This window comes from Anomaloglossus baeobatrachus, chromosome 3 (genome assembly GCF_048569485.1).
Source record: "Anomaloglossus baeobatrachus isolate aAnoBae1 chromosome 3, aAnoBae1.hap1, whole genome shotgun sequence".
Classification (NCBI taxonomy): Eukaryota; Metazoa; Chordata; class Amphibia; order Anura; family Aromobatidae; genus Anomaloglossus; species Anomaloglossus baeobatrachus.
In genome coordinates, this window is record NC_134355.1 from 55,280,341 (window position 1) to 55,305,152 (window position 24,812).

Here is a 24,812-nt window from a genome sequence, read left to right on the forward strand (position 1 = left end):
TAGGCAGCAAGCTGCCAATCATTGCTGTGGGTGGGCTATGCAGAGCTCAGCATTTAGAGAACGGATGTTTCTGCATCAGATAAAACTATGATTGTATCAAAATAACAGCAAGCACCTCAGTAAGTGACACATCACTGGAATCAGGGTCTCTGTCCCTACATCATGCTGTTCTCAGCTGGGGGAGCAAAAACGCAGTGACAGATTCCCTTTAATCGAATTGCAAAAAAATATTTGTAACCCCAAATACATGCAAAAAAAAAAAGTCCCCAAAATTGGGAGACCCATTCATCTGCACAGGGAGCTTTTCTAGGAGCGAGGAAACAACTCAAGGGTCATGGTCACTTCTCCTATAGAGTAAGGCCGTTCTATGCATTGCCTATTACTAATTTACATGGTATATTTGAATTCTAGGCTCTAAGGAAGAAATGTCTTGATGAAGATAATCTTCACAAAGTGTCCGTAAGACGATTTAATTCCTTCCAACTTTTCTCTATAACGGAATTATCAAAAGAGGAGAATGAAGATGGCGAGCGCTCCTGGATGAAGTACGCCAGCATCCGCTATCCGGAGCACACGATATGTCTGAGGTAGGACAGTTTTATTTCATAAGAATTTACTGAATTGTGAAAGTGTTTTTTAAAAGTGTCTCTTACGTCAAGACCGGTCACTGCTACCAAGTGACGAGGGAGATCCGCTGTCGTGTGGCTTCCATACTGATCCCAGTGACCGCTGGTGAAAGAGAGATCACTCATTTACAGTGAATGGAATCTGTTTTCAAAAAAAGACCTGTACCAATCAAGTTTTTATATTTAATTTATTTTTTTTTAAATTACTTAAAGGGAACCTGTCACCAGATTTGGCCCCTATAAGCTGCGGCCACCACCAGTGATCTCTTATATACAGCATTCTAACATACTGTTTATATAAGAGCCCAGGCCGCTCTGTATAATGTAAAAAACACTTTTAGAATACTCCTCTATAGGGGCTGTCCGGTCTGATGGGTGTTGCTGCTGTCCGGTCTGATGGGTGTTGCTGCTGTCCGGTCTGATGGGTGTTGCTGCTGTCCGGTCTGATGGGTGTTGCTGCTGTCCTGTCTGATGGGTGTTGCTGCTGTCCTGTCTGATGGGTGTTGCTGCTGTCTGGTCTGATGGGTGTTGCTGCTGTCTGGTCTGATGGGTGTTGCTGCTGTCTGGTCTGATGGGTGTTGCTGCTGTCTGGTCTGATGGGTGTTGCTGCTGTCTGGTCTGATGGGTGTTGCTGCTGTCCGGTCTGATGGGTGTTGCTGCTCTCCGGTCTGATGGGTGTTGCTGCTGTCCCATCTGATGGGTGTTGCTGCTGTCTGGTCTGATGGGTGTTGCTGCTGTCTGGTCTGATGGGTGTTGCTGCTGTCTGGTCTGATGGGTGTTGCTGCTGTCTGGTCTGATGGGTGTTGCTGCTCTCCGGTCTGGTGGGTGTTGCTGCTCTCCGGTCTGATGGGTGTTGCTGCTGTTTGGTCTGATGGGTGTTACTGCTGTCCGGTCTGATGGGTGTTGCTGCTGTCCGGTCTGATGGGTGTTGCTGCTGTCTGGTCTGATGGGTGTTGCTGCTGTCTGGTCTGATGGGTGTTGCTGCTCTCCGGTCTGGTGGGTGTTGCTGCTCTCCGGTCTGATGGGTGTTGCTGCTGTTTGGTCTGATGGGTGTTACTGCTGTCCGGTCTGATGGGTGTTGCTGCTGTCCGGTCTGATGGGTGTTGCTGCTGTCCGGTCTGATGGGTGTTGCTGCTGTCCGGTCTGATGGGTGTTGCTGCTGTCCTGTCTGATGGGTGTTGCTGCTGTCTGGTCTGATGGGTGTTGCTGCTGTCTGGTCTGATGGGTGTTGCTGCTGTCTGGTCTGATGGGTGTTGCTGCTGTCTGGTCTGATGGGTGTTGCTGCTGTCTGGTCTGATGGGTGTTGCTGCTGTCCGGTCTGATGGGTGTTGCTGCTGTCTGGTCTGATGGGTGTTGCTGCTGTCCGGTCTGATGGGTGTTGCTGCTGTCCGGTCTGATGGGTGTTGCTGCTGTCCCATCTGATGGGTGTTGCTGCTGTCTGGTCTGATGGGTGTTGCTGCTGTCTGGTCTGATGGGTGTTGCTGCTGTCTGGTCTGATGGGTGTTGCTGCTCTCCGGTCTGGTGGGTGTTGCTGCTCTCCGGTCTGATGGGTGTTGCTGCTGTCTGGTCTGATGGGTGTTGCTGCTCTCCGGTCTGATGGGTGTTGCTGCTGTTTGGTCTGATGGGTGTTGCTGCTGTCCGGTCTGATGGGTGTTGCTGGTTTCTGGTCTGATGGGTGTTGCTACTGTCCGGTCTGATGGGTGTTGCTGCTGTCCGGTCTGATGGGTGTTGCTGGTTTCTGGTCCGGAGGGTGTTGCTGCTCTCCGGTCTGATGGGTGTTGCTGCTCTCCGGTCTGATGGGTGTTGCTGGTCTCCGGTCTGATGGGCGTTGCTGCTGTCCAGTCCAGTGACTCCTCTCTGCTGCGATCTCCGTCCTCCTTGTATCCAACCCAGGCCGACATTGCGGACCTGCACAGGTGCACTTTGATGTGTCCTGCTGAGGGCAGATCAAAGTACTGTAATGCACAGGTGCGAGGAAAGGTTAAAGACCACCCGCGCATGTGCACTACAATACTTTCATCTGCCCTGAGCATTGCAGATCAAAGTGTGCCTGCGCAGGACCGCAATGCCGACCTGTGTGGATGACGTAGGACACGTCATACACACGGGCATCAGTGGAAGGAGGACGTCGATTGCCACAGAGAGGAGGCGCCGGACCGGGGAGCAGCGACACCCATCGGACCGGACCACCCCCCCTAGGTGAATAATATAAAAGTTTTTTTTACGTTATACACAGCGGCTTAGGCTCTTATATACAGTATGCTGGAATGCTGTATATAAGAGCTCACTGGTGGTGGCCGCAGCTTGTAGGGGAAAAACCTGGTGACAGGTTCCCTTTAATTTAAAAAAAAAAATAAAAACAAAAACCCTGAAATATTGCGGCTTTTCCCACCAGCCATCCAGCACTCACAGTATTGGCGGTCACATTTCCGCCTGTGCTGTGTATGTTTGGGGCAGGGTCGACAGTCATCCCTTGAACACTACTATTATAAAGCTGGAGACATCTCAGAGCCTTCTTCTCCCTGTATCTTCTCTATTATTTTAACGAAAGCCACTTAGTCAGTAGGTCACATAAGAAAGCTGTAGGTTGCCCACAGCTACACTACAAGGACAAAAGTACTGTGCCCCCTCCACGTTGCACCCACAGGAGTTTTTCTGACCTCCCATTCTACACCCTTATGCTTTAATATGGAGTTGGACCCTTTGCAGCTAACACAGCCTCCGATCTTCTGGGAAGACGTTCTGTAAGATTTTGGAGATGTCTGTGGGAATTTTTAACCCTTCATCCAGAAGAGCGTTTGAGAGGCCAGACCCTGATGTTGGGGGGAGTCCGGGCTCACAATTTCTGCTCTAGTTCATCCCAAAGGTGTTGGATGGGGCTGAGGTCCAGGATCTATATGGGCGGTCATCTTTATCCCCCCAAACTCCCCCAACCATGGACCTTTATAGGCACAGTCATGGAAGACAGACAGGTTCCTTCCACAAACCTGGAAGTTACAATTGTCCAAAATGTCTTGTGCTAAAGAATTAAGATTTCCCTTACGAAGAACGAAGGAGCCGTGGCCGACCTCTGGTAAGTATCCCATGTATATCATTATCCCGACTTTACAGCTGGCACAATGCAGTCAGGCAGGTAAAGTTCTCAAACGCAGAGTCGTCCGCCAGATAGAGATGTGTGATCCGTCACTGCACAGAACACGTTTCCATTGCCCCAGTATTGAAGGATGACTTGCACCACTACTTCTGATGCTCAGCATTGTGCTTGGTGATGTAAGGCTGTGTGCAACTGCTTGGCCATGAAGCTCCCGGAGGACGCAGTGTTTGTGCTCATGTTACCAGATGAGGTCTGGACTCCTCAGTTAGAGTCAGCAGAGTAATGGTGACTTTTCTGCCTTTTGATCCTCAGCGCTTGGCCCTCCACTCTGTAACGTTACGTGGTCTCCACTTTGTGGCTGAGTTGCTGCTTTTTCTTCCACTTCTCAATAATATCACTCACGGGATGGGGGAAAATTTAGGAGGCAGAAACGTCATGAAAGGACTTGTTACCCTGGTGGCTCCTAGTACAGGACCACACTGGTATCAGTGCGATCTTTACCAACAGCCGTTCTGTCACATGGTAGTAAAGGCAGATTGTATGGCGGGATATTATATTTTGGGGCTGACAGGGCTGCATGTTATACACCAGGGTATATAGGACCAGAAGTTATACACCCAGGTCTATGGGGCCAAAGGTTATACACCGTAGTTTATGAGACCAGAGGTTATACACAGAGGTCTATAGGGCCAGAGGTTATACACTGGAGTCTATGGGGCCGGATGTTTTACATCAGGGTTTATAGGGCCGGAGGTTATACACCGAGGTCTATGGGGTCGGAGGTTATACACCGAGGTCTATGGGGCTGGAAGTTATACACCTGGGATTATGGGGCTGAAGGTTATACAGTGGGGTCTATGGGGCTCAAGGTTATACAGCGGGGTCTATGGGGCCGGAGGTTATACAATGGCGTCTATGGGGCCGGAGGTTATACCTTGGGTCTGTGGGGCTGGAGGTTATACACTGGTGTCTATGGGGCTGGAGGTTATACAATGGCGTCTACGGGGCCGGAGGTTATACCTTGGGCCTGTGGGGCTGGAGGTTATACACTGGTGTCTATGGGGCTGGAGGTTATACACCTGGGGCAATTGGGCCAGAGTTTATACACCTGGGTCTATGGGGCTGGAGGTTATATAACTGGGTGTATGGGGCCAGAGGTTATACACTGGGGTCTGTGGGGCTGGAGGCTATACACTGGGGTCTGTGGGGCTGGAGGTTATACACAGTGGTCAGTGGGGCTGTAGGTTATACACCAGGGTCTATGGTGCCGGAATTTAAACACCGGGTCTATGGGGCCGGAGGTTATACACTGGGGTCTATGAGGCCGGAGGCTATACACCGGGGTCTATGGGGCTGGAGGTTATACACCGGGGTCTATGGGGCTGGAGGTTATACACCGGGGTCTATGGGGCTGGAGGTTATACACCGGGGTCTATGGGGCCGGAGGTTATACTCCTGGGTCTATGGGGCCGGAGGTTATACACCGGGGTCTATGGGGCTGGAGGTTATACTCCTGGGTCTATGGGGCTGGAGGTTATACTCCTGGGTCTATGGGGCTGGAGGTTATACTCCTAGGTCTATGGGGCCGGAGGTTATACTCCTGGGTCTATGGGGCCGGAGGTTATACTCCGGGGTCTATGGGGCCGGAGGTTATACTCCGGGGTCTATGGGGCCGGAGGTTATACTCCGGGGTCTATGGGGCTGGAGGTTATACTCCGGGGTCTATGGGGCTGGAGGTTATACTCCGGGGTCTATGGGGCTGGAGGTTATACTCCTGGGTCTATGGGGCCGGAGGTTATACTCCGGGGTCTATGGGGCCGGAGGTTACACACCAGGCACAATGGGGCTGAAGAAAAACCTGGAGATTCAGTTATTAATATCTGTAATTCAATACTTTTCTCCATTTAGTGTGTCTTGTGTACAGGTGGAACAGGGTAATAAGCAGCTGCCAGATACCTCCTCGGGGCAAGCTCTGCTATAATCCAAGTTTAGCATTGAAAACAGTTTTTCAGGCCAGATTGTAAAAAGTTCACATAAAATCTTCAACTTTATAAATTCTCCGTGACCTAAGAAATAGTCATAAAGTGTACATGTTTTACAAACAACATCGCATTGTACCGGTTTTATTTTCTGAAGTTGCGTTGCCAAGAATATGACCTCAGATCAGTTTTTTTTCTTCCTCCTGAAATCTATTCCTGCATTGAAACCTTTCTTTTTACATGACCCTGAGACCATTTATTACACTCCAAAGATGAGTCTTAGGTTAAGTGCATCGCACTGAGGACACATTCCGCCGTCGCCATGGTAACAGATGTATATACCGGTGGAATTGTATCATTTCATACGGCTGGAGCCGCGCTGCCTATGACAGTATAATGCACACAATGTCTCCTTTGACATCGTACACATTAGGATGTCAATAATACATATAACTGCGATGTGCACGGCTCGTACTGTTCAATACGAAGTCATTATATTAAAAGCAGCAGATGCTACGGCTCAATGACCAATCGTTTCTTAACTAATAGCATAACATTTTCATATTCTGAGGCACAGTTCCTCTTCTGTGCCCCCGAGTGGATATCCGCTAGGTCGGAGAACAAGCAGTTCAGGGACTTAGCTGGAAAATACATTTCTGCAAATTCCATGAGCATCCCTGGTTTTATAAAACGTGATGCTTCGTCGAGTACATACCGCAGTCCGTTCCTTTATCCACTATTGGGTATTTTTTTTTTACATTTTCCTAAATGCATGCATTTGGGGCTAAAAATCATTTTTGCAATTGGTTTGCCATAAAAACTTTGCACCTTTTTTGATTTTTCTAGGCTCTTTTGTTTTCCTGCACATTCAACTTCGATGTGGTCGCTGGTGAAAACTCTGTTAAGAGGAGCTCAGAAAAAGACAGATAAGAGTCACTAACTCCCCTGTCAGACCATCATAGTGGGCTCACTGATGGATTCTCAGTTAACTCCTTCTGCAGCCTGCAAAAACTAGCCTATAGAAGGCAAATAGTGCATGTTTAATGAAGTAGAGGCTGATTTTTAGCCAAAAATGCATGGTTTTGCAAAAGGGAAAAAAAAATCTCCAAAGATGGACAACTCAGGTTTTTACACCTTCAAAAATTATGGCCCCAAATGCCTGTATATGTATAAAGTAAAAAACACGCAGCCCTCTCTTGGTTTCTCCAGTACTCCTCTTGGCTCTGTTTACAGCAGTGACATCAGTGCTACAGTGCACATCACTCTGCAGCCAATCACTGAGCTTAGCAGCTCTGCTGATGTAAATGGAGCGAGCCACTGAGCTCAGTAATTGACTGCAGCCATGATGTCACCACTGCAGTCCGTAAACATAGACTGGAAGAGCTGTAGAGAGCTGGTGCTGGAGGAACAGGATAGATCTGGCACTAGAGGAGGTGGCGCTGCAAGAGCTGGAGAAAGCTGGCCCTGCAAGAGCTGCAGAGAGCTGGCCCTGCAGGAGCTGGAGAGAGCTGGTAGTGGAAGAGCTGGAGAAAGCTGGCCCTGCAAGAGCTGCAGAGAGCTGGCCCTGGAGGAGCTGGAGAGAGCTGGCCCTGCAAGAGCTGCAGAGAGCTGGCACTGGAGGAGCTGGGAAGAACTAGCTCTGAAGGAGTAGGAGAGAGCTGGCGCTGGAAGAGCTGGAGACAGCTGGCCCTGGAGGAGCTGGAGAGAGCTGGTAGTGGAAGAGCTAGAGAGAGTTGGCACTGAAAGAGCTGGAGAGAGCTGGCACTGAAAGAGCTGGAGAGAGCTGGCACTGAAAGAGCTGGAGAGAGCTGGCCCTGGAGGAGCCAGAGAGACCTGACTCTGGAGGAGATGGAGAGAGCTGGCACTGCAAGCGCTGGAGCGAACTGGCCCTGGAGGAGCTGGAGCGAACTGGCCCTGGAGGAGCTGGAGCGAACTGGCCCTGGAGGAGCTGGAGCGAACTGGCCCTGGAGGAGCTGGAGCGAACTGGCCCTGGAGGAGCTGGAGCGAACTGGCCCTGGAGGAGCTGGAGCGAACTGGCCCTGGAGGAGCTGCAGCGAACTGTCCCTGGAGGAGCCGCAGCGAACTGGCCCTGGAGGAGCCGGAGCGAACTGGCCCTGGAGGAGCCGGAGCGAACTGTCCCTGGAGGAGCTGCAGCGAACTGTCCCTGGAGGAGCTGCAGCGAACTGTCCCTGGAGGAGCTGCAGCGAACTGTCCCTGGAGGAGCTGCAGCGAACTGTCCCTGGAGGAGCTGGAGCGAACTGCCCCTGGAGGAGCTGGAGCGAACTGCCCCTGGAGGAGCTGGAGCGAACTGCCCCTGGAGGAGCTGGAGCAAACTGGCCCTGGAGGAGCTGGAGCGAACTGGCCCTGGAGGAGCTGCGGCGAACTGGCCCTGGAGGAGCTGCGGCGAACTGTCCCTGGAGGAGCTGCGGCGAACTGTCCCTGGAGGAGCTGCGGCGAACTGTCCCTGGAGGAGCTGCGGCGAACTGTCCCTGGAGGAGCTGCGGCGAACTGTCCCTGGAGGAGCTGCGGCGAACTGTCCCTGGAGGAGCTGCGGCGAACTGTCCCTGGAGGAGCTGGGGCGAACTGTCCCTGGAGGAGCTGGGGCGAACTGTCCCTGGAGGAGCTGGGGCGAACTGTCCCTGGAGGAGCTGGGGCGAACTGTCCCTGGAGGAGCTGGGGCGAACTGTCCCTGGAGGAGCTGGGGCGAACTGTCCCTGGAGGAGCTGGGGCGAACTGTCCCTGGAGGAGCTGCGGCGAACTGTCCCTGGAGGAGCTGCGGCGAACTGTCCCTGGAGGAGCTGCAGCGAACTGTCCCTGGAGGAGCTGCAGCGAACTGTCCCTGGAGGAGCTGCAGCGAACTGTCCCTGGAGGAGCTGCAGCGAACTGTCCCTGGAGGAGCTGCAGCGAACTGTCCCTGGAGGAGCTGCAGCGAACTGTCCCTGGAGGAGCTGGAGCGAACTAGCCCTGGAGGAGCTGGAGAGAACTAGCCCTGGAAGAGCTGGAGATGCCCGACAGAGCTAGCACTGAAAGAGCTGGTGTGGTGGAGGGAACGGGGCAGGCAGCGGTAGTGGTCGTGAGTGCAGGGGGAACAACAGGTCACAGCACAACCTGTCATTAACCCCTCGCCTCCCTGTCGCCACACCACACACAGGAGGACTCCGCATCAGTTGCAGGTGTCACCACATTCACATTCTCAGGAAATAAAGCCCAGTAACAGTCTCCTTACGCAAAAACAACTTTTCTTCCTTTGTCTTCAGCAACAGCTCGGTCTGCGCTTCGCTGGTACTGGTATTCTTCCCAAAGGAGTAACTTTCTCTCGAATATAATTTAGCAGCAGTCCGTATTTCTGATACCTGGGCACTTTCTGTCACATCTAGGCCTCGTCTTCTATCACTACACATCACACTGGCATGAACCGGGTCATAAAGCCCATTGGGCCACTTCACCCCACCAACAGGGGACGCTGAAACGTAAGAAGGACCGCAACCGACAGGGCTCTCCATCCGTGCCCAGGCCATCCAGCCATACGTGTCTACCTGAGGGCGCACTGACCTTTCCGTGCGTGAGGAATTCTTTGAGTTTTAGACAGACAAAACAGATGCCAGACCCCCGACTGTAGGACTAAACCCCTCTCCTTGGGGGACACGGTTGCTCTATCTGCACCTGATCCCGTGTGTCACAACCATAGGGGTGACCCATAGAATCAGAATCTTATGTTGAGGATTATTTTTCTTGCATCTTCAAGGGGCCTTTCTTCAGAGACTCTTCTCAGGGACTCTCCTGCTGTCTACTTCCTATATCACCCTTTTATATATGCTGCTCTCCTCCTCTTTCTTAACTCTTTCTCTGCTCACCCAGGTGCCAGGATAGCCATGCTACAACACTGCCACCTGGTGGCTTTTTATACAATTCACATGCACATTATACATTACACTTACATTTTACACATTATACATAGACCATCAGTGTGCCAGCTACTTTTGCAGGGGTGGGCATAACCCTGACCCCCCCCCTACATTTCCCACTTCCTTAAGCTAGGTCGTCCCGGCCAATTACATACAGGGGCCGACAAATACACTTGACCCACTACCCAGCCCAGCAGATATCCCAACGCTTACCAAGCAGCTTTCCCTAGCTGCTCTAGGGGTCCAGGTTAAAGTCCTCTGCGGCTTGATCCTGCAAATCAGCAGTTACATTTTGTACCCAACACTGTCTCATCACACATGTAATTATACACACCAATATTTCACAATGCAAATAAATTTGATAATAACACTATGGCCAAACTTCTTTCCTTCAGGCAAGCTTCCCCGCACAAAACCGCATCAAAAACAAAAAATGCAAAAATCAACCGAAACCGTACCATGAAGAATCCTTAGAGTTCTCAGGGAGTAAGTCCTCCTCCCTGAGGCTGGCAGTCCAGGAGTGTACAGCAACAGAACCGAAACAGTACTTGACCACAACAATGGGGCAACTATGCCCATAAGCCAACGTGTTCAGCTTAGTCTTGGTCCCCTAAATTTAGGTTCACCACAGCATTGTCCTCTTGGGAGATTCCCAGGACTGCCGTTGTTGTGGAGACCTCCTGTAACCTACACGCCGGTGTCCTAGCGAAGCCAGGGAGGCCGGCAGCTTCACCTTTACAAGGGGAGGGGCATCACATTCACATTCTCAGGAAATAAAGTGCAGTAACGGTCTCTTTTCTCAAAAACAAAACAACTTTATTTTCCTTTGTCTTCAGCAACATCTTGGTCCGCGCTTCACCGATACTGGTATTCTTCCCAAATGGGGTTCCTTACATATTTTCTCTCCTATATAATATAGCAGCCGTCTATATCTCTGGCACCTGGGCACTTTCTGTCACCTCTAGGCCTCTCCTTTCATCACTAAACATCATACTGGCACAAACCGGGTTATGAAATCCATTGGGCCACTTCACCCCACCAATAGGGGACTCTGAAACGTAAGAAGGACCACAACCAACAGGGCTCTCTATCCGTGCCCAGGCCATCCAGCCATACCCTTCCACCTGAGGGCGCACTGACCTTTCCGTGAGTGAGGAATTCTTTGAGTTTTAGCAGCCAGATGAAACAGACGCAAGACCTATGACTGTAGGACTAAACCCCTCTCCTTGTGGGACTCGGTTGCTCAATCCGGAAGGGATCCCGCATGTCACAGCTGCAGGGGTGACCCATAGGATCAGAATCTTATGGTGGGGATTATTTCTCTTACATCTTCCCAGGGATTTTCTTCAGGGACTCTCCTCAGGGACTCTCCTGCTGTCTACTTCCTATATCACCTTTTTATACATGCTGCTCTCCTCCTCTTCCTTAACTCTTTCTCTGCTCACCCAGGTACCAGGACAGCCATGCTACAACACTGCCACCTGGTGGCTTTTTATACAACTCACATGCACATTATACATTACACTAAAGGCTGCTTTACATTAAGCGACATTGCTAGCGTTGTCGCTCATGAAAGCACCCGCCCCCGTCGTTTGTGCGTCATGGGCAAATCGATGCCCGTGGCGCACAATAACGCTAGTAACTGTCACACGAACTTACCTGCCTAACGACGTCTCTGTGGCTGGCGAGCTGCCTCTTTTCTAAGGGGGTGGTTCATGCGGCCTCACAGCGATGTCACACGGCAGACGTCCAATTGAAGCAGAGGGGCGGAGAGCAGCTGCAGGAAAGTCACGCCCACCTCGTTGCCGGAGGATCCTCATTCCTGGGATGTCACACGTAGCGATGTGTGCTGCCTCAGGAACGACGAACAGCCTGCGTCCAGCACCAATAACGATATTTGGGATTTGAACGACATGTCAAAGATCAACGATTAGATTAGTATTTTTGATCATTGGCAGTCGCTCGTACGTGTCACACGTAACGACGTTGCTCATGAGGCCGGATGTGCGTCACGAATTCCGTGACCCCAACGGCATCTCGTTAGCGATGTCGTTGCGTGTAAAGGCCCCTTTACATTATACACATTATACATAGACCATCAGTGTGCCAGCTACTTCTGTAGGGCTGGGCATAACCCTGACCCCTCTACACTGCCACTGAAAGAGCTGGAGAGAGCTGGCACTGGAGGGAGCTGCCTTGAAGGAGCTGGAGAGAGCCAGAGCTGGTGCTGGAGATGCTGAAGAGATCTGGTGCTGGAGGAGCTGGAGGAATCCAGATCTTGTGCTGGAAGAGTTGGAGAGCTGGTACTAGACGTTGGAAGGACGAAACCTATGGAATTTTGTATTTTATACTAGTAGTAGGAGCCATATTTTTGTGAAGATGGTAAACCACTTAAAAGATTTGACAAATGCATTTTTGCAATATTTACATGGTTGCTGGCAATGTTCTTTCACACGGGGATTTACCTGCGAGACGGTGTAAAGCTTCAGTGTAAGGACTCACCCACACGAGCATGTAAATCGGACAAGTGCAATCCGATAAAAAAGAGATTGCATTCAGACCAATGTTATTCAGTGTGGCAGTGTTAATCTGCATTTTTTTTTTCTCAGCTGTATATTGTATGTTGCGATTTGACTCCAAAATCCATACAGTGCGAGAAAAGAATTGGATACCATATTGACCATCCAATTTTTACTGTAGAAGATTAATAGCTGCTAAGTTAAAAAAAAAACCATAAAACGGATTGCACACGGATGAGAAGTGTGAAAAAATCTTCCTAATTTTTCTTTTTTTTTTATACACTCGTGTGACCCTAGCCTAAAGGCCACTTTACACGCTGCGATATCGTGACCGATATCGCTAGCGTGGGTACCCGCCCCCATCAGTTGTGCGACATGGGCAATCGCTACCCGTGGCGCACAACATCGCCCAGACCCGCCACACTACTTACCTGCCCTGCGACGTCGCTGTGACCGGCGAACTGCCTCCTTTCTAAGGGGGCGGTTTGTTCAGCGTCACAGCTGCGTCACTGAACCGCCGCCCAATAGAAGCGGAGGGACGGAGATGAGCGGGACGAACATCCCGCCCACCTCCTTCCTTCCGCATTGCGGGCGGGAGGCAGGTAAGGAGAGCTTCCTCGTTCCTGCGGTGTCACACGGAGCGATGTGTGCTGCCGCAGGAACGAGGAACAACTTCGTTACTGCTGCAGCAACGATATTAGAGAATGGACCCCCATGTCACCGATGAGCGATTTTGCACGTTTTTGCAACGATGCAAAATCGCTCAAAGGTGTCACACACAACGGCATTGCTAAAGCGATCGGATGTGCGTCACAAATTCCGTGACCCCAACGAGATCGCTTGAGCGATGTCCCAGCGTGTAAAGCGGCCTTTAGGCTAGTTTCACACTTCCGGCTTTTCGCCGGTTTTCCGGATTTGGCGCACTCCAGTACATTGTATATAGTACAATGGCTTCACCTAAAATGAAACTTTAACTACAAACTTAGAAATTACGTCCCAGTATTGTGCGTTTCAGCTTGTGAAAATCTGGTCCTCCCCCTCTAGTGGCTGAACCTGATAATTCAGTATAAACCCCGTCCTCCTCACATTGCTAAGCTCGTCTGCTCTTTCCAAGTGACACCAAGATTAGCCCAGATTTTTTTTTCTGGTGATTTAGGAATGCATTGAGATTTGAGGATGTATTGAAATAATTCCCAGATCACTAAAACTCTCTGCTTGATTGGTAAGGAGGCATAGAGAGGCCACAAATAAACTTAAGACCTTAAGCTTCTCAAGGGAGCGCAACAAGCCCGGGGAGGAAGATTGCTGTTTACCAGGTGAATTGAGTCCTGTTGAAAAAGCAATCTGAAAAATAACTTGGGCTTAATGCTGATGTGCGAGGACTTTGCTTTTGACAATGGAGAGGCGGTGAAACAGGGAACGTGGGTTCCTTTAAGGATTTTTTCTAACGCTGGTCTTTCAATGGGGGGGGGCAACAACTGGGCATCCAAATTGCCGTATAACCTGTCCTTAGTGGGATTTTTCAGTTGCAAAGATCGGAACATTCTAAGGCCCCATTTACACGCAAAGACATCGCTAAAGAGATGTCGTTGGAGTCACGGTATTCGTGACGCACATCCGGCCTCATTAGCGACGTCGTTGCGTGTGACACGTACGAGTGACCGTTGACGTTGTAAAATACTCACCAAATCGTTGATCGTTGACACGTCGTTCATTTTCAAAATCTCGTTGGTCATTGTGGACGTAGGTTGTTTGTCGTTCCTGAGGCAGCACACATCGCTGCATGTGACACCCCGGGAATGACGAACAACAGCGTACCTGTGTCCTCCGGCAACGAGGTGGGCGTGTCGTTAATGCGGCTGGTCACCGCCCCTTCACATCTATTGGTCGGCCGCTGTGTGACGTCGCTGTGACGGCGTACGAACCTCCCCCTTAACGAAGAGATTGTTCTCCAGCCACAGCGACGTCGCTAGGAAGGTAAGTACGTATAACGGGTGTTAGTGATATTGTGCGCCACGGGCAGCGATTTGCCCGTGACGCACAAACGACGGGGGCGGGTGCTTTCACGATCGACATCGCTAGCGATGTCGCTGCGTGTAAACCAGCCTTTAAAGCAATTAATAAATTTTGCTAGTACTTAAAGGGGCTCTTCAGTTCTAGAATATAGATGGCCTATCCTAAACAACAGTGTAGGATCTTTGGCGCTCCAGCGGCTGATTTTAATAGGCTCTTCTTTGTTTAGGAACAGCGCCGTTTATTTTGTAGTGGCTGAACCTGGTATTGCAGCTTTGTCCTGATTACTGATCTGCGGTACCTGGCATAGCACTACGAAAACTACAGGCACGGTATGTAGCAGTGCCCGCAGAACAATATAGGGAACGTGAATGTGAGGAGTCGGACCACCATCGATCCCTTATTATTGGCCGTTCCTAATCCTAGAGTATTTGATTGAGTGCTATTATTGACGACACAATATCAGGTTCTGGGACTGACAAAGGGAACCTTGCTAGACAGGAGCAGAATTATATATGTATTTTTTTATTTTTATTTTTTTTCAGGATTTTTTTTTTTTTTTAAATATAACTATTGAATGTACGTAAAATTAATATTAATTGTAAACCGATCTATTATTTCAGGCAAAACCGGGGAGCTCTAAACGTTTCTGACATCCTGACGAGTTTTGACAACACTGGAAACGTGTGTAAGTCCTATTCCCATTGTAGCTGTAAATCCCCGCCATTGTTTTCCCGTCACGCAGATTTACATGACAAAAGTTGTGCAATTTTATTGTGATAATTTCTTGTTTTCCGATTCCTGCGTCGTGGCGGATCTGTATAAATTCACGCTGTTTTTTGTTCAGGAATTATGAATGATCTGCATAGGTTTTGACAGGTTTTGCACGTATGAATGTGAGGCAGCTGGTACATTCACATAGATTAGGGCGCAGAAAAGCCTTCTGGAATGAAAAGCCAAAGCCTGCTAACTGAATATACGCAAACAGTTTGTATGGCCGCAGGCAAAAAACAGCTTTATGAATGGCATATTTATCTCCGAGGTCAAATAAGAGGCAGATGTGCTAAGCTTTGTATAAATATGTCTGCATTATACTCTCATTTCTCCAAACTGTGGGGAATTCTTCGCTGGGAGATAAAAAAAAAAAAAAAAAGTTAGCCGATGACAGGAAAAATCTGTGAGGGTGATGTGGCAAAAAAAATAGCCGAAGGGCGATCTGCCGAGCGGTGGAAATGCTGACTGTGTGCGATCTTGCCCGTACCTGATTTTTGCTCCTTCACAGTTTGTTACTGAATGAATCTAATAACAATTCCAATCTGGAATGTGTTTATTATGTAGCACTCATCAGATTGAAAGTGCAGCTCCGGAGAACAAACTGCAGCTCCCACAAGAGAAGTGCTGAGCTTTGTAAAAGTCATTGTTACAGATCTCATTTTATTGTGCCATTGTCTTTCTTGCATCTTGATACTGCAGCTTGATGCTTTCTTCTGGGCTGCTTCTAATGATATCGTCAAGGCCTGCTATTTAAAGAGGACCGACCACCAGGATTTTCATATATAAACTAAAGCCAGTGCTATACTGGTGCTATCCTGCTGATTCTATACATACCTTTAGTTGTGAGATAGGATATATACTTTCTGAAATATAGGCAAGTAAAGCTTGTGAAATGCACTGTTATTTGATTGATAACAGCTACGGAATATCTAAGAGGTGGGCCAGGTTTTGACAGTTATTCCCGCCCCTGTCTGCTGCCTGTCCCCCCCCCCTTCCGCTGTCTCTGTTATTACAGGGGAAGTAGAGAGGGAGGAAGGAAAGGGAGGAAGTGCAATGTATGTATCATCGCTCACAATGAAAAGCACAATATAAATATGCTGCCAGCTCACCCATTTGAATAGTGCCCTTCTAGTAGAGTGCTCACCACGGGAAAAAGACCCTCTGACGCTCGTTTCGTCTGGATTAGTTGTCACTTCCTCCCTGAAGAAGCGACAACTAATCCACGCAAAACGCGCGTCAGAGGGTCTTTTTCCCATGGTGGGCACTCTACTAGAAGGGCACTATTCAAATGGGTGAGCTGGCCGCGGATTTGAGCGATGATACATACATTGCACATGTTGGTGCTTAATGAATGATGGTGGGACTAATCGATGTGTCAGTTTACCCCTCTGGGCTCTCTATATTATTTATGTAGCCATATCACCATCATATGGGGTACCTTTAACCTTTTCCCTAATTTTTTTTTTTCCCTTGTTCCGCCCTTGTCTTTTTTTGATTTTATACATTTTTTGTGGACATGTAATATTAATAAAGATTTATTAAAAAGATTTTTGAACCAATAACTCCAAATTCCCTGTTTGTTTTTCCCTTATTAGATATTCTGTGGCTGCTATCAATCAAATAACAGTGCATTGCACAAACTTTACTTGCCTGTATTTCAGAAAGTATACATCCGATCTCACAACTAAACGTATGTATAGAATCAGCACAATAGCCCCAGTATAGCACTGGCTTTAGTTTATATAGGAAAATCCTGGTGGTTGGTCCTCTTTAACCTTCGTCCGGCTGAGTAGGTACAATTGTAACTATTCCCTTTTTAAATTGCAATAATTTTTTTTTTTCGAAAAGCCGTAGAGGGCTGAAATTTCGTGACATCTCAGCAGGTTTGGTCCAGAATATATTGGCCAAATTTCAATAAAATATTTCCACCCCCTTCCGAGATAAGGGGTCGAGAAATTTTGGCAAAATTATGCAGCCTGACAAAGGTTAAAGCGGTTGTCTGACACTTGTTTCTGTGCATTGCTACTGTTCTTATTTTTTAACTCTGACTTGCTACTTGACTACTTTCTTGCCTCGGCCATGGTCCTGACTCCTGGCTGACCCTGCCTACACTCCTGATTTGACCTTTGGATACTTTGCCTTTAGTATTTCTGTCCCTGGTCCAGACTTCATTGACTCAAGAGACTCATCTCAAAGTCCTAGCTACCCATCTGGTGGTACCTTCTTGCTCCGTTCTTAAGGAAAGACTCACAGGATCACTACCGCCAGTCCATAACTGTTCTGGAGACCAAAAGTTCCCATACACTTTAGGCTAACTTTGGCCGGACGTGCTAATATTGACAGGTTCAGTTGACAGTCTGATTTGCAGTATTTCTATAATTCCCATAGAAAACTATTGAGCTGAAAATTACTTGAAGACAGAGAAAAGCAAATAGGGTCTTATCCCGATGGGAAACAATGGGTGAAATAATATGGAGCCTCACCTTGTCGGGTTGTGAAAGTCACAACCACTTAAAAGAGTAGATATCCAATGGCTGCTGCAGCCCTACGATATGTAGACAATAATGTAAACTGTAGGGTTAATGTCGTGGAGAGAGAGAGAGAGACAAGTCCGATGTGTATTAAGGGTGATTTATTAGACAACAAGCACTGCCATGGAGAAAAAGACAAGTCCAATATGTATTAATGGTGACTTATTAGCCACTGCGTTTCGGCAAAACCATCTCCTTCATCAGGTCACAATCAAAGATGTGATTGTGACCTGATGTAGAAGACGGTTTCGCCGAAATGCATTGTCTAATAAATCACCCCTTAAAACACATTGGATTTGTCTATCTCTCCACGGCAGCACGGCATTAACCCTTCTGTTTCTGTATTATTGTTATAGAAAACTATTGCAAGGGCTGCATCATTGTCTTTTCGGTGACTTCTCTTGATCCCATTCTAAGGGGTACTTTACACGTTGTGACATCGCTAGCATCGGCTAGCGATGCCGAGCGCGATAGTACCCGCCCCCGTCGCACATGCGATATGTGGTGATTGCTGCCGTAGCAAACATTATCGCTACGACAGCTTCACACGCACATACCTGCTCGGCGACGTCGCTGTGACTGCCGAAATATCCCTCCTTCAAGAGGGAGGTGCGTTCAGCGTCACAGCGACGTCACCGCGACGTCACTAATCGGCTGGCCAATAGAAGCAGAGGGGCGGAGATGAGTGGGACATAACATCCCGCCCACCTCCTTCCTTCCGCATTGCCGTCGAGACGCAGGTAAGGAGATGTTTGTCGCTCCTGCGGGTTTACACACAGCGATGTGTGGACCTGCAGGAACGACAAACAACATCGTACCTGCGGTCGACCCGACATTGTGGAAATGATCGACGCTACACAGATCACCGATTTTCGACGCATTTGCGATCGTTTATCGTCGCACAAAGGATTTACACGTTGCAATGTCGTTACCGCCGCTGGATGTGCGTCACTAACGACATGACCCCGATGATATTTCGGATGCGATGTCGCAGCATGTAAAGTACCCCTTAGACCGGGGGAGGTTCCCAGAGGAATAATCCACACTTATTAGTAATTTATGGCAGAGCAAACTTAAAGGGGTCTTTCACGCAATACCACAGTACCATGTTTTTATATAATAGGGGGAGGTCCTCGAAATATTAGGAGGCACTAATAAAAACCTTCTGTCTCTCAGGCAAAGTCTAACCCATCCTTTGTGGGATTTGTCAATTGCAAAAGTGTAACGCTTGAACAAACAATTCTTAAAGCAACAAGTAAATTCTTCTAGTACTTAACATGGTTTTCCAGGTCTAGAATATAGATGGCCTATCCAAAAAATCAGTATAGGATCTTTGGTGCTCCAGCGGCTGATTAAATAGGCTCTTCTATGTTTAGGAACCGCGCCGTATATTTTATAGTGGCTGACCCCGGTATTGCAGCTTTGTCCTGATTACTAATCTGCATTACCAAGCACAGGCACTACAAAAACTACAAGTATGTAGCTTTCGATACTGAAAAGAGGCTAGATAAACATTTTTAAGCATTACTTGCGACTCATATAACTTATGTAAAGTGGGAAGGCATAGAGTCAATATAGCAATTAAGAACATATTTTAAAACAAAAGTTTAATTAGAATATTTTTATAAGCAATTATAAACATCTAATATAAAATAAGTGATGTGTTCAAGGAAACCGGTAATCCAAAAATTCCCAGACACAGGTTATCAATATTGAAGGATAATAGTCCACAGCATACAATTCTTGGAGGGATATTTAATATTGTTACATGGTGTGATGGGATAACCAGGGATCGGGGCACCTAAACTGACCCTCAGGCTAGTGGTGCCCCAGCTGTCCCTGACCTCAGAGATACGTCTGATGGTGATGATGTCTGGGCCACCTTCCTAGCCCTGCTCCTGTAGAGCCTTGATCTAATACCCCCTCTTCACCACTCCATAGGAGGGCTGGAACAGGAGTGGTAGATCCCACAGGTATAGCAAACAGAGGAAACCTAAACTTGATCACTCAGCATGCTCACACAGACGTATTACACAATAAGTGTAAGATCAGGGGAAAAATAAGAACAGGGAGAAAACGATGAGATGATAAGAGAACTTCACAACAATTCCACACATAAAACACTATAATCATCAGTAGGACTGGGATACATCAGCACACGGACTGCTTTAGTAAAAGCTATCGTCGGCATTGGAAGACAGAATCCTTCATCTTAAAAAGGTGGGGAGTAGCTGTGATTGGTCTCTCACAACATACACTACAGTTCAAAAGTTTAGGGTCACTTAGAAATTTCCTTATTTTTGAAAGAAAAGCACATTTTTTTTCAATGAAGCTAACATTAATTTAAACAGAAATATCCTCTATACATTGTTAATGTGGTAAATGACTATTCTAGCTGCAAACGTTTGGATTTTAATGCAATATCTACATAGGTGTATAGAGGCCCATTTCCAACAATCACCACTCCAGTGTTCTAATGGTACATTGTGTTTGCTAACAGTGTTAGAAGGCTAATGGATGTTTAGAAATTCCTTGAAAACCCTTGTGTAAGTATGGTAGCACAGCTGAAAACAGTTTTGCTGATTAGAGAAGCTATAAAACTGACCTTCCTTTGAGCTAGTTGAGAATCTGGAGCATTACATTTGTTGGTTTCATTAAACTCTCAAAATGGCCAGAAAAAGAAAACTTTTATGTGAAACTCGTCAGTCTATTCTTGTGCTTAGAATTGAAGGATATTCAATGAGAGAAATTGCCAAGAAACTGAAGATTTCCTGCAATGGTGTGTACTACTCCCTTCAGAGGAGAGCACAAACAGGCTCTAACCAGAGTAGAAAGAGAAGTGGGAGGCCACGCTGCACAACTGAGCAACAAGACAAGTACATTAGAGCCTCTAGTGTGAGGAATTGCCGCCTCACAGGTCCTCAACTGGCAGCTTCATTAGATAGTACCCGCAGAATGCCAGTGTCAATGTCTACAGTCAAGAGGCGACTCCGAGATGATGGCTTTCAGGACAGAGTGGCAAAGAAAAAGCCATATCTGAGACTGGCTAATAAAAAGAAAAGATTAATATGGGCAAAAGAACACAGACATTGGACAGAGGAAGATTGGAAAAAGTATTATGGACAGATGAATCGCAGTTTGAGGTGTTTGAATCACACAGAAGAACATTTAGTAGATGCAGAACAACTGAAAAGATGCTGGAAGAGTGCCTGACGCCATCTGTCAAGCATAGTGGAGGTAATGTGATGGTCTGGGGTTGCTTTGGTGCTGGTAAAGTGGGAGATTTGTACAAGGTAAAAGGGATTTTAAATAAGGAAGGCTATCACTCCATTTTGCAACGCCATGACATACCCTGTGGACAGAGCTTGATTGGAGCCAATTTCATCCTAAAACAGGACAATGACCCAAAGCACACCTCCAAATTATGCATGAACTATTTAGGGATGAAGCAGGCATCTGGTATTCTATCTGTAATGGAGTGGCCAGCCCAGTCACCAGATCTCAACCCTATAGAGCTGTTGTGGGAGCAGCTTTACCGTATGGTACCAAAAAGTGGCCATCAAGCCAATCCAACTTGTGGGAGGGGGAAGCATGGGGGGAAATATCTCCAGATTACCTCCGCAAATTAACAGCTAGAATGCCAAAGGTCTGCAAAGCTGGAATTGCTGCAAAGGAGCATTCTGTGCCGAAAGCCAAGTGTGAAGAGAAAATTATTATTTCAAGTAAAAATCATTATTTCTAACCTCGTCACTGTCTGGACGATATTTTCTATTCATTATGCAACTCATTTGATAAATAAAAGTATGATTTTTCATGGAAAAGACAAGATTGTCTGGGTGACCCCAAACTTTTCAACGGTAGTGTATGATCCCAGAGGTAGGCAGCAGGCCAGTAGAAATTAACTCCTGCCTGCCTGGACACAAATGAACACACAATTGGTCAATGCCCGAGTTTGCCTGTGCAACTCAGAGAAACCACAGTGTGGAGTGTTAAGGGTGCTTTACACGCTGCGACAGCTAGCGATGTCGTGCGCGATAGCACCCGCCCCCGTCGCTCGTCGCTTTGGTGATTGCTGCCGTAGCGAACATTATCTCTACGGCAACGTCACACGCACATACCTTGTCAGCGACGTTGCTGTGACCGCTGTGACCGCTGAACAATCCCTCCTTCAAGGGGGAGGTGCGTTCGGCGTCATAGCGACATCATTGCGGCGTCGCTAATCGTCCGGCCAATAGAAGCGGAGGGGCGGAGATGAGTAGGACGTAACATCCCACCCACCTCCTTCCTTCCGCATTGCCGGTGGACGCAGGTAAGGAGATGTTCGTCGTTCCTGCGGTGTGACACATAGCGATGTGTGCTGCCGCAGGAACGACAAACAACAGCGTACCTGTAGCAGCAATGATATTAAGGAAAGGAGCGACGTGTCAACAATCAACGTTTTTGAACGATTTTGCGATCGTTGATCGTCGCTCCTTGGTGTCACACGCTGCGATGTCGCTACCGGCGCCGGATGTGCGTCACTAACGACGTGACCCCGACGATATATCGGTAGCGATGTCGCAGCGTGTAAAGCACCCTTTAAGGGTGCTTTACACGCTGTGACATCGCTAACGATAGCTAGCGATGTTGTGCACGATAGCCCCCTTCGTTCGTTCGAACATTATCGCTACGGCAGCGTCACACGCATATTTTTTTTCAGCGACGTCGCTGTGACCACCGAACAATCTCTCCTTCAAGGGGGAGGTGCGTTCGGCGTCATAGCGACGTCACTGCGGCGTCACTAAGCGGCTGCCCAATAGCAGAGTAGGGACGGAGATGAGCGGCCGGAACATGCCGCCACCTCCTTCCTTCCTCATTGCCGGTGGATGCAAGTAAGGAGATGTTTGTCGTTACTGAGGTGTCGCACATAGCGATGTGTGATGCCGTAGGAACGACTAACAACCAGTGGCATGCACCACCAACGATATTATGAAAAGGAGCGACGTGTCAACGATCAACGTTTTTTGTCGTTTTTGCAATCGTTGATCGTCGCTCCTTGGTGTCACACGTTGCGATGTCGCTACCGGCGCCGGATGTGCATCACAAACACCGTGACCCCGACAATATATTGGTAGCGATGTCGCAGCGTGTAAAGCACCCTTTAGAGCCTGTTGAGTGCACAGCACCAGATACCGCCATGAGTTATGAGCCAAACCCTGTGTGACAAATGTACATTACATACATCTGATAATGCAGCTCAGGTTATGCTGATTAGGTAGTGCAGATTATTTTGCCTGTGGATTCATATGCTCATAGCATTAAATTTATAAGCCAAGTCACAGAAACATTATATCCCATAGATTGAAAATATCAGAGCTTTGTGTTCCCCATGGAGATGTCAGGGTGATGTCCACAGCCAGGTCAGGGATACATCCCCCGCATGTGCCCCCTAAGGATGCACGTCCTCTTTGTAGGTGATCACTTAAAAAGATAGGAATAACCCTTTAAAAAATTTGCAACCAGATTTTAAGTTCGGTGACTTATGCCGGTGTCTCCCTGTGTGCGGCTGTGGCTGGAGTCTTACCTGCTTGATAAGGCAGAAGGCAGCAGAGGGAGCTGCAGCCACAGCACTTGTCACTATCGCATGTATGAGAACGGTAAGGCCGAGCTGCGTTATATAGTGACTTTAGCTTCTCATTGTCCTGCTCCTTTGCAGATATTAAGACTGTTGTTTGTAACTCTTCTTTTTCCTTTGCTGAATAACTGTAAGAAGCGTAAAGAATAAAGAGCTACATTTTCACATAAATAGTGCAACATACTGAAATCGTAAGCATCCTTGTGTATATACAGACTGGGGAGTAGTGAAAAAAATGTAAAAATCATCATCTAAATGATGTTTTAAAGGCCCAAACATACAATTGCATTACATACAGTATATCTTTTTTTTATGGATCAGTATTCAAGCACCTGGTCCCAGATATGGACCCATACTAGACCTTTATATCAACCTGATAGTGTACAGGTGCTTAGATTTTTCTACTATATATTCATCTGAAACAAAAGTATTTTTCAATGGATGCCCTTTAGCACAAGTGTTTTCCATTAGAAACAATGCTGTTACCAGAGAAGCTTCCATAAAAGATATGTGCCGCCATAAAAGATATGCGCTGCAATACTGTCATAATCCTGTTTTTCGGTGCTCTGCTTTCCTGCAGAGCTGATGCCTCGTTTTTGTCTTATTCTGCGATGGACTGGTTGTTCCTGGCCTCGGGCCCTGTGTTGGTTTTGGGAGGAGCCTGTTCACTAGAGCCTCATTTTGGGTGACTGCTCTGCTTTATTTAGGAGCAACTCCACCCAGAATGATGCCGATGATAGTTTCTGTATTGCAGTTGCGTCTCTGGTTCCCGTGACTCTTCTGATCTTGTCCCCGCTACCCCTAACCTTAGTACCCTTCTACACCCGTTCCCCTGACTGGCTCAACTCCCAGGCTTCCAGACCTCCAGCTTGTACCCTGACCTCAGCCCTGCTCTCTCCACGTGTACCTGACGTGACCTACTGGCTTCCAGACCTCCGGCTTGTACCCTGACCTTGGCCACGCTCTCTCCTTGTGTACCTGATGTGATTTCCTGGCTTCTGACCTTTTGGCTTGTTTGACTACTCCTCCACTAGTGTTTCTAGCGACATCTAGTGTTAGAGCAACTCACTACTCCTCCATTTGTGTGTCTTGAAACACTTAGTGTTAAGACATCACAAATACAAGATATGTGGCATGATACATGATATGTGTCGCCATAAAAGATAGAAAGATAGAATCATAGAATGGCAGAGTTGGAAGGGACCACAAGGGCCATTGGGTCCAACCCCCCACGAGTGCAGGTTTTCCTTAATCATCCCAGCTACACTACAGTTCAAATGTTTGTGGGCACCCAGACCTTCTACCATCTTGGTTGCTCTTCTCTGGACTTGCTCCAATATATCGATGTCTTTCTTGAATTGGAGCTCCCAGAAGTGTACACAGTATTCCAGGTGTGGTCTGACCAGGGCAGAGTATAGGGGAATAATTACCTCTCTTGATCTAGATTCAATGCTTGTCTTGATACATCCCATAATTTTGCCTTTTTTTGTTGCAGCTCCGCACTGTTGGCTCATGTTGAATCTGGGATCTACTATTATGCCCAAGTCCTTTTTCCTGGTCCTATCGCTTAGATCTATTCCTCCCATACTATATATGCTTTTTACATTTCTTTTAGCCAGATGTAGGACTTTGCATTTGTCCCTGTTAAACACCATTCTGTTCACCTCGGCCCATTATTCGAGTGTGTCTAGATGCTTTTGAATACACTCTTTCCTCTCTAGTGTTGGCTACTCCTCCTATCTTAGTATCATAGTCAT

General features: G+C 47.8%; 1 protein-coding gene across 1 annotated transcript in view; it reads left to right on the forward strand.

Moving 5' to 3' along the window:
- Window positions 1-24,812, forward strand: part of CAMKMT (calmodulin-lysine N-methyltransferase) — a 654,168-nt gene that overhangs the window by 33,639 nt on the left and 595,717 nt on the right. The window contains exons 2-3 of the mRNA XM_075339193.1: window positions 412-587; window positions 14,760-14,824. Of these exons, the coding sequence (XP_075195308.1) occupies window positions 412-587; window positions 14,760-14,824 (241 nt within the window). The remainder of the gene's footprint in view (window positions 1-411; window positions 588-14,759; window positions 14,825-24,812) is intronic.